Genomic DNA, 12328 nt, shown 5'->3' with positions numbered 1-12328 from the left:
TATGGTTGTGCTACTCTCAGTCCGATTTGAGTGAAAGGCGTTTTGGGTCATTTTTCACTTTTATAATAATTATTCTGGAAAAACGGAGCGAGCTAATGATCTGAAATTTTGCACATAAGTTATTAGTATAGATCTACATTAAATTGAGTAATAATCACAAACAATTATTTCCAGTCCCGTGATGACTCAAAAAACCTCAGTAGAGTCCCTTTAATGTTATAATACAAACAATCGTTTATATACAGACATATAACCTATCAAGAATCTTTACAACGAATTTATAGTTCAGCAAACTTATTTTGTTAGAGGAAAATATGAAAAAAATATGAAATTAGTTTATAGAATTACAGCAGCAGTGTTTAGTTTATAGAAACATCATGACTAACGAAAGGAGACGTTACAAACTCGCAGAATAATACATTTTGATGTTGTGTCATGTGCGTTATACAAAACTAATGTTAAGAATCGATTTGTTTGACACAGATTAATTTTTGGAAGTTTTTTTGTAAGCTGTTGTTATTTTCCATAATTATTTACGATTTATCCGTTGGTTTTAAATGGTAGTATCATCTTGTAGTTCTTGATACTAAAAATCATAATTTGGGGTCGATGGCCTAGATTGTAATCGCGTAGTTGCAAGTTCGAATCATTGACAAACTTTTTTTCAGCTATATTGGCAGTATGACCGGATATAAGTCATTTGACAGGTGTATTGTTTTTGTTCTTGTTATTTTGTATTTTTTTGTTTGTGTTTTTGTAAGTTTGTTTTTTCAGAGCAAGTACTACATTCACACTTTACGAAAGTTGTTTGTTTCTATTCGGTATTCAAATGTTGATACAGGTTTAATTTGTATCAAGAATATCGATGTGATCATTTAGCGCGGAGGAAGGTAGTTTAGTACTGGTGTAACTCTCCAGGAACGATGGTTAAGAAACTACCCGCCTATGTTGAAAAAGGCGTAAAATGAAACAAACAAACAAAATATACAATACATGCCTGTCCGGCTTAGACCTCGGTTCTTAATGCTGATACGAATAGTTTAAGTAAAATCTGACACAACCTTTAATTTTATATCACTTTAAATTCAACTCGGTTTAAGGACAAAAAAAAAACTTCCCTGCTAGAGCCTCTATGTGAACAAAATATGGCGAATCAGAATGTGCAATAATCATAAATATTTTTTGGACTTATAGAATGCCAAAACTCATTATAATAAAAGGGAAGCAACTTAAATTATATAACAAATATAAATAGTAATAGTTACTTTTCTTGTAGTTAAAAGCATAATACATGGTGGCTAATATATACGAAAGACCAGTGTAGCCAGTTCAACTTCATGTATTCATGAATTCCCGATTTCATCTTCACGAATTCTCAATTTCAACTTCACGAATTCACGGTTTCAACTTCATGAATTCACGATTTCAACTTCATGAATTCACGATTATAACTACACGAATTCAACTTCATGAATTCGCGATTTCAACTTCACGAATGCACGATTTCAACTATACGAATTCACGGGTTTAGCTTTATGAATTCACTATTTCAACTTCAAGAATTCACGATTTCAACTTCAAAAATTCACGATTTCAAGAATTCACGATTTCAACTTCATGTTGAAGTAAAATCGTGAATTCGTGAAGTATATATCGTGAATTCGTGAAGTTGAAATCGCGAACTCGTGAAGTTGAAATCGTGAATTTATGAAGCTGAAATCGTAAATTCGTGAATTCCGTATGTTGAAAACGGGAATTCAGGAAGTTAAATTTGTGATTTCATGAATATGAAATCGAAAATTCATGAAGTTGAAATGGCGCAACCGGTCTTTTGTAGATATACGCCATGTGTTCGCTACGACAACATTCACTTCACGCCTACCAAATTTTCTACGAGAGTGAAACCATGTCCGTCCAATCATATTTAAACCTAGAGCTTTATGCTATCGTTTGTCGTTATTCGTTGTCAAAGAATCTATTTAACACATCTGAATAATCTTCTAGATTTAGGCAGGTAGTAGTAGACTTGATGCTGATCAAATGAATATTTATTTATATAAATTATTCCATCAATGATTCTTTTTTTTTTTTTTTTTTTTTTTTTTCGTTTGTTCATGTTTGACGTTATAGCTCGTTCAGTCGCTATAACAGCGCACCAAAGCTTTAGGTTCGAATATGAATGGACGGACATGGATTCACTCTCGTAGAAAATTTGGTGGAGATCGTTTCATATCGTACTTTGTTTTATAGGAAGTGTTAACAAAGTTCTTTGAAAGATCCATTAACCCCGTTAAAGCACAGTGTGATCGCGCTGTAAAGCACACTGAATAACGGACAACTGCTACATGAAACGCTGTAAGAACGCAATAGAACGCAAAGGAAGCTGCTAAGCAACACATTTGTCGCCGTGACAGCGCCCTCAAATCTACATATTTATGAATAAAAAACATCATTTTCTTACGATCCCTCGGGTCTGTTAAACAACGCCGTGCCAACGCAGTTGAAACGTGGTATAGTAAACCATCGTTTTCATAATACTTTCACACTAAATAATTTCTAAATTCTAGTTTCTTTCAGTTTCTCGAAATATCATAAAACGGACCGTGGTTAAATCAAAACGTTAAACTTTGGCTTGATAATATCTAGAACGCGATTTCAAGTACTTCATAAATCGTTAATGATACCTCCACCCGTCTTTATCCCATCCGCAGTTCGGTTAAGATCGGATTGAGTTACCCGGTAATGTCATTTTCAATCAGTTAAAGGTTGTATGTAGTAAGTTTACATCATTCCATTCTGTTGTGTTACTATTTCCACAACGATCATTATAATACATGGAATTGCGTTTGAACTAGTTCGTAACACGACCACACGTTCGCCGACATTATATTAGTTCTGACGACGTGCAGATTGTCATTGCAATCACGATCTGGCCTGACAAACTTGGCATGTTAAGTCAGCAAACCCCTCTCTCTCAATTGAAGGTCAGGTCCAAATTACTGAATCTACTTAGGATGCCATGGTGTCTCAATATCAAGATAATGAGGTTGTTTTACGTATACTCTGTAATGACATGTCGTTTGCTACGTTTTATCGCATGTGACATGTCGCAGGTCGGTAAGGACCACCTTTCTGAGAATATGTCGTAGCCTACGACGCCGTAGAAAATGTAACAGCTCTGCGGCAGAGTATCGGTTGTCGTATGACGTTTATGTGACGTCAGTCTGTCTCTGTTTACATGTATATATATTCTGTACATAATTTGTATGAATGAAATAGGCGAATAAAACTTTTTTCCAGAGCAAAACACCTGTTTTAGAATGCCAAACTCTATTCAGGTAACCTAGACGTACGCTCTAAGTTACGCCAAATTGAAAGACATGCACCACCTTACATTTTGTCTCTTCATTTGTTCCTAAGCATCTCTACCAACAGGGCAGGTGATACCTTCATTTTTTTAGCTCACCTGTCACAAAGTGACAGGGTGAGCTTTTGTGATCGCTTTTCGTCCGGCGTCCGTCCGTCCGTCCGTCCGTCGTCCGTCCGTCGTCCGTAAACTTTTGCTTTAAATGACATCTCCTCATAAACCACTGAGCCAATTTCATCCAAACTTCACAGGAATGTTCCTTTGGTGGTCACCTTTAAAAATTGTTCAAAGAATTTAATTCCATGCAGAACTCTGGTTGCCATGGCAACCGAAAGAAAAATCTTTAAATATCTTCTTTTAAACAACCCTAAGAGCTAGAGCTTAGATATTTGGCATGAAACATCTTCTAATGAGTGTCTACCAAGTTTGTTCAAATAAAAGCCCTGGGGTCAAAATTGGCCCCGCCCCGGGGGGTCATTGATTTTCCCTATATGCATATAGTAAAAACTTAAAAAATCTTCTTTTAAAGAACTGTAAGAGCTAGAGCTTAGATATTTGGCATGAAACATCTTCTAGTGAATGTCTACCAAGTTTGTTCAAATAAAAGCCCTGGGGTCCAAATTGGCCCCACCCCAGGGGGTCATTGATTTTCCCTATATGCATAAAGTAAAAACTTAAAAAATCTTCTTTTAAAGAACCCAAAGAGCTAGAGCTAAGATATTTGGCATGAAACATCTTCTAGTGAATGTCTACCAAGTTTGTTCAAATAAAAGCCCTGGGGTCAAAATTGGCCCTGCCCCGGGGGTCATTGATTTTCCCTATATGCATATAGTAAAAACTTAAAAAATCCTCTTTAAAAGAATCGTAAGAGCTAGAGCTTAGATATTTGGCATGAGACATCTTCTAGTGAATGTCTACCAAGTTTGTCCAAATAAAAGCCCTGGGGTCAAAATTGGCCCTGCCCCGGGGGTCATTGATTTTCCCTATATGCATATAGTAAAAACTTAAAAAATCTTCTTTAAAAGAATCGTAAGAGCTAGAGCTTAGATATTTGGCATGAAACATCTTCTAGTGAATGTCTACCAAGTTTGTTCAAATAAAAGCCCTGGGGTCAAAATTGGCCCCGCCCCAGGGGGTCATTGATTTTCCTGAAATGCATATAGTAAAAACTTATAAAATCTTCTTTTAAAGAACCCAAAGAGCTAGAGCTAAGATATTTAGCATGAGACATGTTCTAATGGGTGTCTACCAAGTATGTTTAAATAAAAGCCCTGGGGTCAAAACTGGCCCCGCCCCGGGGGTCATTGATTTTCCTTATATACATAGCAAAAACTTAAAAATCTTCTTTGAAAAAACCCAAATAACTAGAGTTTAGATATTAAGCATGAAACATCTTTAAGTAAATATCTACAAAGTTTGTTCAAATAAAAGCCCGGGGGTCAAAACTGGCCCTGCCCCAGGGGTGTCATTGTTTTTAACTATATGTGTATAGTAAAAACTTAAAAAATCTTCTTTTAAAAAACCCAATGAGCTAGAACTTAGATGTTTTGCATGAAACATCTTCTTATGGGTGTCTACCAAGTCTGTTCAAATAAACAAATAAAAGCCCTTGGGTAAAAATTGGGCCGGGGGGGGGGGCTATATACAGGTGAGCGACCTCAGGGCCATCATGGCCCTCTTGTTAGCTTCACCGCTAGTGCATCACAATCTTGTCTCATAAATAAGCTGATTGTATTTCAGATCCACGGAATTCGTACAAAAGAATGGCATGACAATCACATGTAGCCAGATGACGACGCTGTGTAATGCCAAGCTTCAATCCTAGTTTCAAAGCTTGTCTGTTATAATTGTGTTTTCTTTTCCTATCAAGGGGATGATGCGTTCAAGCAATTCGATCTAATATAGGTTAAAATGGGGTAATTCTAAAACGTTGTAAAAGGACCATTTGTCATCAAAACAGAACTTTATCTATTGATGATAATATCCTAGAGGTAATCTTCTGTTTAGGCTGAACTGCAAGTTTAACCAGGTCTTAACCCACATGTTCTTTATCTTCTTCGTCTCTTATCCTCTGTTGCTTTAACATCTCCTTATTCTGGTTCCAAACTCCCAGACTCCCCTTCAAACAGTTCAAATTGAATATGAATATAAAATAGTACTTTAGTTGTTACTGTAATGATTTAATTCTGAGAAGTTATAGCTTTATATGATCTGAAAAGAGTTTTCATTTGATATAAATGTTTATGAAATGAAATGTAGTGATAAATGAAGTTAATCAATTGATATGCATTGTTGAATACAATGTACCATGTTGATTCTATTGGGCTAGTACACGGCTGTTATAACTATATAAGAAGTGGCGCTAGCCCGCTAGAATCCAGTATGGTACTCAACAATGTCTTACAACCTCATTATATGTACCACACACGTCTACATTTGGTTGAATACATTTATATGTGTGATGTAAATATAGTCTTATTTCTAACTGGTGTGCATATATTAATGATCCGTGACGTAAATTGTTCAACAATAACAACTTATGTTAGGCCTATACTAACGAACTATAATCATTATCAGTTTTAATAGCATTTTACTACAAATGTTTTGTTTCCTTGTGCATACACTGATTTTGAGATTTTCTTATAAATACTTTATGTGCACCAAGGGCATTCCCAAGAAAATGTCGCTGAACAAACGCCGTAACCAGATCTAGTTATGTCCTTGACGACTCTATTCAGCCCAATACAAATAGTTTCGTTTGGCACACCATTAGGTCCTTCATCCGGCTGTCCGTTAAGAGCGTATAGACATGAATGGCAAAGTTTGAAGTCTAGACCCTCGCTGTTGGTGATTCGGATATGTTCATTACTGATATAGAGTGTAACAGTGTCCACATTGTCAGCAAGAGCGTGGACAATATGCATCAAACTGTTAATTGAGGGACAATTGTCGCTCGGATATACTGTGATGTTAGGAAATAGTCCCTGCGTCTCTGCATCGTTCATTTGTTCATTATCATCACCCCCTTCAATGGAAAAAGTCACGAATTTTAAAAAATACTCAAATATTAAAAACAATATTTAGAAGCAGTTTAAATAAAAACATGGTCACGGTGTTTAGTAGTAAGCACATAAAAACTTAAACTGAATGAGAGGTCATGCCGTTTCATATATATATATGAAATTATGTAAATACAAACTTAATTATCAAATATGTTTTTAAACAGAAAGCTTTGATTACTTTCGAATAACTGCAACAACAATATTACTCTTTCATATAAATTATAAATTTACAATCATTACAATAAATTTAAGTAGACATATCTTTCATATTAGTTATAAATTTACAATCAATACATTAAAATTTAAGTAGACATAGATGATTTAAAGCACAAAAGGATCTGATTTTTTTTCTAGTAACTTGTCATTGTGTGAGATCATCATTTATTTATTCATTTATTTGACTGTTATAAATGTAGAACATGGAAAAATAATGGGCTTGCTACCGTTCTATTAACTTCGCGTTATAAAATATATTCAGTGTAAAAGTAAGTTATGCATTCGTTTGTTTGTACTTAAAATGGAAATGACAAGCTTTCCTAACCATTGCCAAAATGAACGCTTCTACCATGTCGTTTATCAAATCTGAAACATTTAAATATAGTTTCTTTAAGTAACAAATTTCCAGTTTTCAGCCATTGTATGAATTAAAAATATATTGTTTGAGAGATAAAAACGTACTGTAGCCATTGTTGGATTCGCTGTCACCAACATTGAATAGCCACCCACTTCTCCTAGCATTTGACAGACGAAGTTCAATTTTTAACATACGTTTACCACAATATGGTGCTTCCAAACAACCGAAACATCCCGCCGTGTCTATCTTGTCAAAGTTCACCTTTAAATCACATGAACAATTATATCTATAAACATTAAATGATGATAATACTGAAATGTATAACTGTGTGTTTGTTCGATGTACGAGATTAATTCAGTTCGATTAAAAGTCTAAAAACCCTGATTTATATATAAGTGTACAACTTCCTTAATACATTGAGTATCTTAAAAGTTGAACATTTTAATCACCTCTAAAGAAGAACATTTTATAATGTATTGTCTAGGACACTTAATGATTTGAATATACATAGTAATAGAAAGTGATTGTACAAGCGGTCATTGTTTAAGCGAAACCAAACATCTAGAAACTAACCTATGACTAAGTGTTACCTTATTACACCGAAATACAACATCAGTATTGTTTACAGAATACTTCGATAAAAGTAGACTTTGATCTGTTATTCATGATTTCAGTTTCTAGTTTCTATGTTTTTCATACTATAAAGTTAAACAAAATATGTTTCTTACGACAACAAGAGCGGTTGAACTACACGCTTGTTTTTTGTTCCGTCCTTCACCTTTGTGTACTTGTAACAGAGTCACTCCATCAACAATGTCCCGTTTGCTGTTTTTACCTGTTTTGTTAACACAATTTATATATAAGAATGTAAAGGTTAGAATATCACTAGCGACATGTTATTCTTGTAAAATTTTGCATTTACTGAATGGACTCGCCAAAAAATCATTTTGAACAGTCTGTATTATCAGTTTCAAGAAGAGATATCGTGATGAAATTTTTAAGTTAGTTAAAAACAGTGTATGCCTCGGTCAGATGGTAACAATACGCAGACTGGTCTAGTACTATACTTATTACAAGGGCTTTATCTTAACTCAGCATTGCAGGGGTAAACAGATACGTTTTGAAGTTCGGAAATAGACATCGGAAGAAAAGTGACGGAATGCAAAGAACTTGTCTATTTAATCAGTGGAAACCAGTCATCCGCTACTACGTTGCATTATTTGAAACAAATAATTCATGTTCATCTACATAATGTATCATAGCACACTTCATACAAATCCTGTAATTTCATCAAAAATCTGTCTCTAACTTACTACAAAGTATAACACGTTTAAAAGTGCATTAATACATAAGTAACTAACTTTTTTATAAATTCATTTTTAAAGAAGTAAAGATTCATTCTTCAAAATTTATACTTGAAGAATTTTGAAATCAATTCATGTCCACTTTTCCATAATAAATACAAATATACATTCATTAAGTATTACAGATAGGTTTCAACATAATTATCTGAACGGAAGTTTATCTTAAGTTTACATTTCCTTTTTTAAGTAACAAAGGGCCACAACTGAAAAACGCAAGAGTCGATTTACATATTATCATCACAAGTATTGTTTAAATGTAATATAGAAGTTGAAGGTTTTAACTGAGATGGACATTTATCGCCAAAATTATAGTTTTTTTTAAGTACAAATGGGTTATATGTCAAATTTGTATTGCTTGATAGGTATGGCATCTGTTCCTCCTCGGTTGCAAGTTCATATACATGTATATTTATACATAGTTTCATAACAATTTGACTAGCAAAGTCAGTTATATTAGTGGCAGGATGAATAAGACGGACAACATCACTCCAATACCCCCTTTCTGTTCTCATTAGTTTGAAGGGAGAAGCTATAAAACTTACCTCTGTTTAAATCAACGGTAAGCTTCCCTCCAACACAACAAGGCGGTGTTTGTTTTTGGCAAATTTTAGGTCCTTTATAAGGTGGCTTTAGAGTTGGTCCAAATGTAGGCAAATCTTCTTTCTCCTCTACGTAAAGTAAAAGAAATTTATAGTTACTGTAAAAGAAAAAAAAGTCTTTGCTAGAATAATTTCAGATTGATTATTTCAAAGTCTTTGCCAAATCATTTACAAAAGTGATTGTGTTAAAAATTATAGCCCCGATTAGTAGAAATAGACCTCTTTCAGTTTATCTATTAAGGTATGGCAATATAAGACTAATACATTTTCTATTACTTTTTTGCCGGGATTGTATCGGCAGATTATCAAAGTAATGAAATAAATTACTAGACATGACGATAGTGACGTTTTCAACTTTGACAAGTTTTAACGTTCCTTCGTTCAAATGAATCAAAATGTTCCTTTGTTTTTAAATTCTCAATTAGACAGCATGATTCATACTCTCTATTTCTTAAATGATGAAAAATTCTTCTTAATTGATTAAATAGATATTACTTACATTTACATTGTATTATTTATAAAAAGCTTAAAACTAATCATTTTGTTATCAACTAAGTGAAATCAAACTTTCTGTAAAGTTTTAACATACGAGTAACAGCGATGCTCTCCTCAGTTGTTGGTTCAGTAACACTATTCTTCTCAGGTGTTGGTTCAGTGACATCATTTCCCTCAGTTGTTGGTTCAGTAACACCTTTTCCCTCAGTTGTTGTTTCAGTAACAGCGTTTCCCTCAGTTGTTGGTTCAGTAACAGCGTTTCCCTCAGTTGTTGGTTCAGTAACAGCGTTTCCCCCAGTTGTTGGTTTAGTAACAGCGTTTCCCTCAGTTGTTGGTTCAGTGACACTATTCTTCTCAGTTGTTGGTTCAAAAACACCGTTGTCTTCTGTCGTATGTTCAGAGTTTTTCGTCCTTTCCGTTGTGGTAAGTGGACTTTTTGATCTTGTTATTGTAGAAAAGGTAGGATTAGTTTCCCTACTCTTGGGTAGCCATGGCTTTTCGTTGCTTTTACTCTTCCTTGGCCATGGAAAATCATTACTTTTACTATTTTTTGGCCATTGAAAGCCATTACTTTTGCTCTTCGTTGACCAAGGAAACCTATTGCTTTTGCTCTTTTGTGGCCATAAGAAGCCATGACTTTTACTCTTCAATCCTGTTTGAGTGTTTTTATCTTCTGTAGATGATGAATGTGACGATTTGTATTTGCTGTTGTGCAACGATTTGCTATGGGAGTCTTTAGATTCAGAAGAATGACCTTTTTCTGACGTCTGAGTATTAGATTGTTTTGTGTCCTTTGACGAGCTTTTAGATTTAGGTTTAGAAGATGAAACGTCAGACTTTTTCTCCTTTGACCTTTCAATTGTCTCAGACCTGTCTTCATTCTTTACTTTGTTTGTCCAACTATTCCAATTTTGTTCAGTTTTGTGTATGCTACTGTGTGACGCTCTGCTACGAAAGTCTTTAGATTTAGATGAATGGCCTTTTTCTGATGCCTTAGATTTAGAATGATTCGATTTCTTTGACGAGCTTTTAGATTTAGTTTTATCAGACTTTTTCTCCTTTGACCTTTCAATTGTCTCAGACCTGTCTTCATTCTTTACTTTGTTTGTCCAACTATTCCAATTTTGTTCAGTTTTGTGTATGCTAATGTGTGACGTTCTGCTACGAAAGTCTTTAGATTTAGATGAATGGCCTTTTTCTGATGCCTTAGATTTAGAATGATTCGATTTCTTTGACGAGCTTTTAGATTTAGTTTTAGAAGATGAAGTGCCCGACTTTTTTGCTTTTGACCTTTCAATAGTATCAGACCTTTCATTATCATTTCCTTTGTTTGTCCAACTATTCCAATTTCTGTTAGTTTTATCTGTTGTATCATCATCTGATCCACTTAAAATACTGATAGAGTTTCTGCCATTATTATTAAATGTAGGCCTTTTAAAAAGCCAGCCACCCACGTTTCCAGCTTTATTTGATCTAGAACTAGCTTTATTTGATCTAGAACTATCTCCAGATGTTCTTTTGCTAGATCGGTCAACATTACCCCAAGAGCTCCAATTAGTATTTGTATTTGTAGGTTTCTTAAATATTCCGAAGTTACCAATACCACCAACATTGCGAGATCTAGAACTATCCCGTGAACCTGATGTTCCTTTGCTATATCGTCCAGCATTTGTATTTATAGGTTTCTTGAATATGTTGAAACCACCAAAGCCTCCAAAATTACGTGATTTAGAATTATCCCGTGAATCAGATCCTTTAACACCGCCCCATGCATTCGAGTTTCTGTTCGTTATTGTAGGTTGTTTTAATAAAGATCCAGTCCCAAACGTGTGCGAGTCTTTGTTGTAAAATGTTTTGTGGTTTTGAAAGTTATTGCCGTATAGTCCCCATGTTGACTCTATAACATCGAAAGAAATTTGGATGATGATAAGTTTCAATAAAGTACCCAACATTCTGGAAACATATAATAAGTAGATGAAATTAATGTCAGTAACCAGTGATCTTCAATATGTGTTCATTCTATTCCCTTGTCTAATTTCTAAGCACTTGTAAAATGTAGGAGAATACTAATAGTTTATTAAAATTTAAATCAACTGTTTTCTTAATAATCTGTTGTGCTTAACATTAATATATCTAGAATTCCATTGAAAGCTTCAAAAATACTTTTCCAGAATCTATTTTGCCTTACAAACATGTAAAATGATAGCATAAGGGGATGGAGTTGATATATTTTGAGAACAAATACAACTGAATGTAATATAATATTATGTAAATTTGTTTTACAGTAAAGAAAATATTTAGCCTAAATACATGATCAAAGTCAGTTCAAGCAAATCATCATGCTATTTTTTTCTGAGCAAATAAGACTTAAAGGGGGTTCATAGGTAGCATTTTGTAGAATTATTTGACAGATATTCACATTTTCAAAAATTATTTTTACAATCTAGTCTTTTCATCTATATATTAATTAGTTCATTATTAAAATATATTACCTTACCTGTTAATATAATTTAAGAATCACAACACAAATTGTTCAGCTATTGCTGATTAATCTCTTGTTTTCTCTGTTCTCTTAATTTATGATTTTATTTCTTGTAATTCACCTTCCCTTAAGGCACTGGAAAGGCCAATAATTTTTGACGCAAGTGTTACACCGACAACTAATCCGTCAACATAGACTAATTCTTCTTTAATCAGTAATTACATGTTGTAATCCGCGTGATCTCTGATGCTTGATTAACTTTGTCATAATCTCAAAGAACAGATAAATTAGCTATACGCACGTGTGACCATCCTTCGACTCCCATTGTTTTGACATGACATCAGAACACATTTAATCCATTTTGAAAGAAACAAAGATAAAGGAA

General features: G+C 34.1%; 1 protein-coding gene across 1 annotated transcript; it reads right to left on the bottom strand.

Moving 5' to 3' along the window:
* Window positions 1-5631: 5631 nt before the first annotated feature.
* On the bottom strand, window positions 5632-11447 carry LOC132753619 (uncharacterized protein DDB_G0283357-like). The gene is made up of 5 exons (XM_060744108.1): window positions 9556-11447; window positions 8910-9035; window positions 7732-7838; window positions 7108-7264; window positions 5632-6392 (listed from the first exon to the last, which is right to left on the bottom strand). The coding sequence occupies exons 1-5, from the start codon at window positions 11411-11413 to the stop codon at window positions 6019-6021; spliced, it is 2622 nt and encodes an 873-aa protein (XP_060600091.1). The 5' UTR covers window positions 11414-11447; the 3' UTR covers window positions 5632-6018.
* Between the last annotated feature and the right edge of the window lie 881 nt (window positions 11448-12328).

The sequence above is a fragment of the Ruditapes philippinarum genome, unplaced genomic scaffold, assembly GCF_026571515.1.
Source record: "Ruditapes philippinarum isolate M1 unplaced genomic scaffold, ASM2657151v2 ctg1336_1_1_1_1, whole genome shotgun sequence".
Lineage (NCBI taxonomy): Eukaryota > Metazoa > Mollusca > Bivalvia > Venerida > Veneridae > Ruditapes > Ruditapes philippinarum.
Note: the sequence above shows the minus strand (reverse complement) of the source record. Positions and strands in the feature narration are given on the sequence as shown.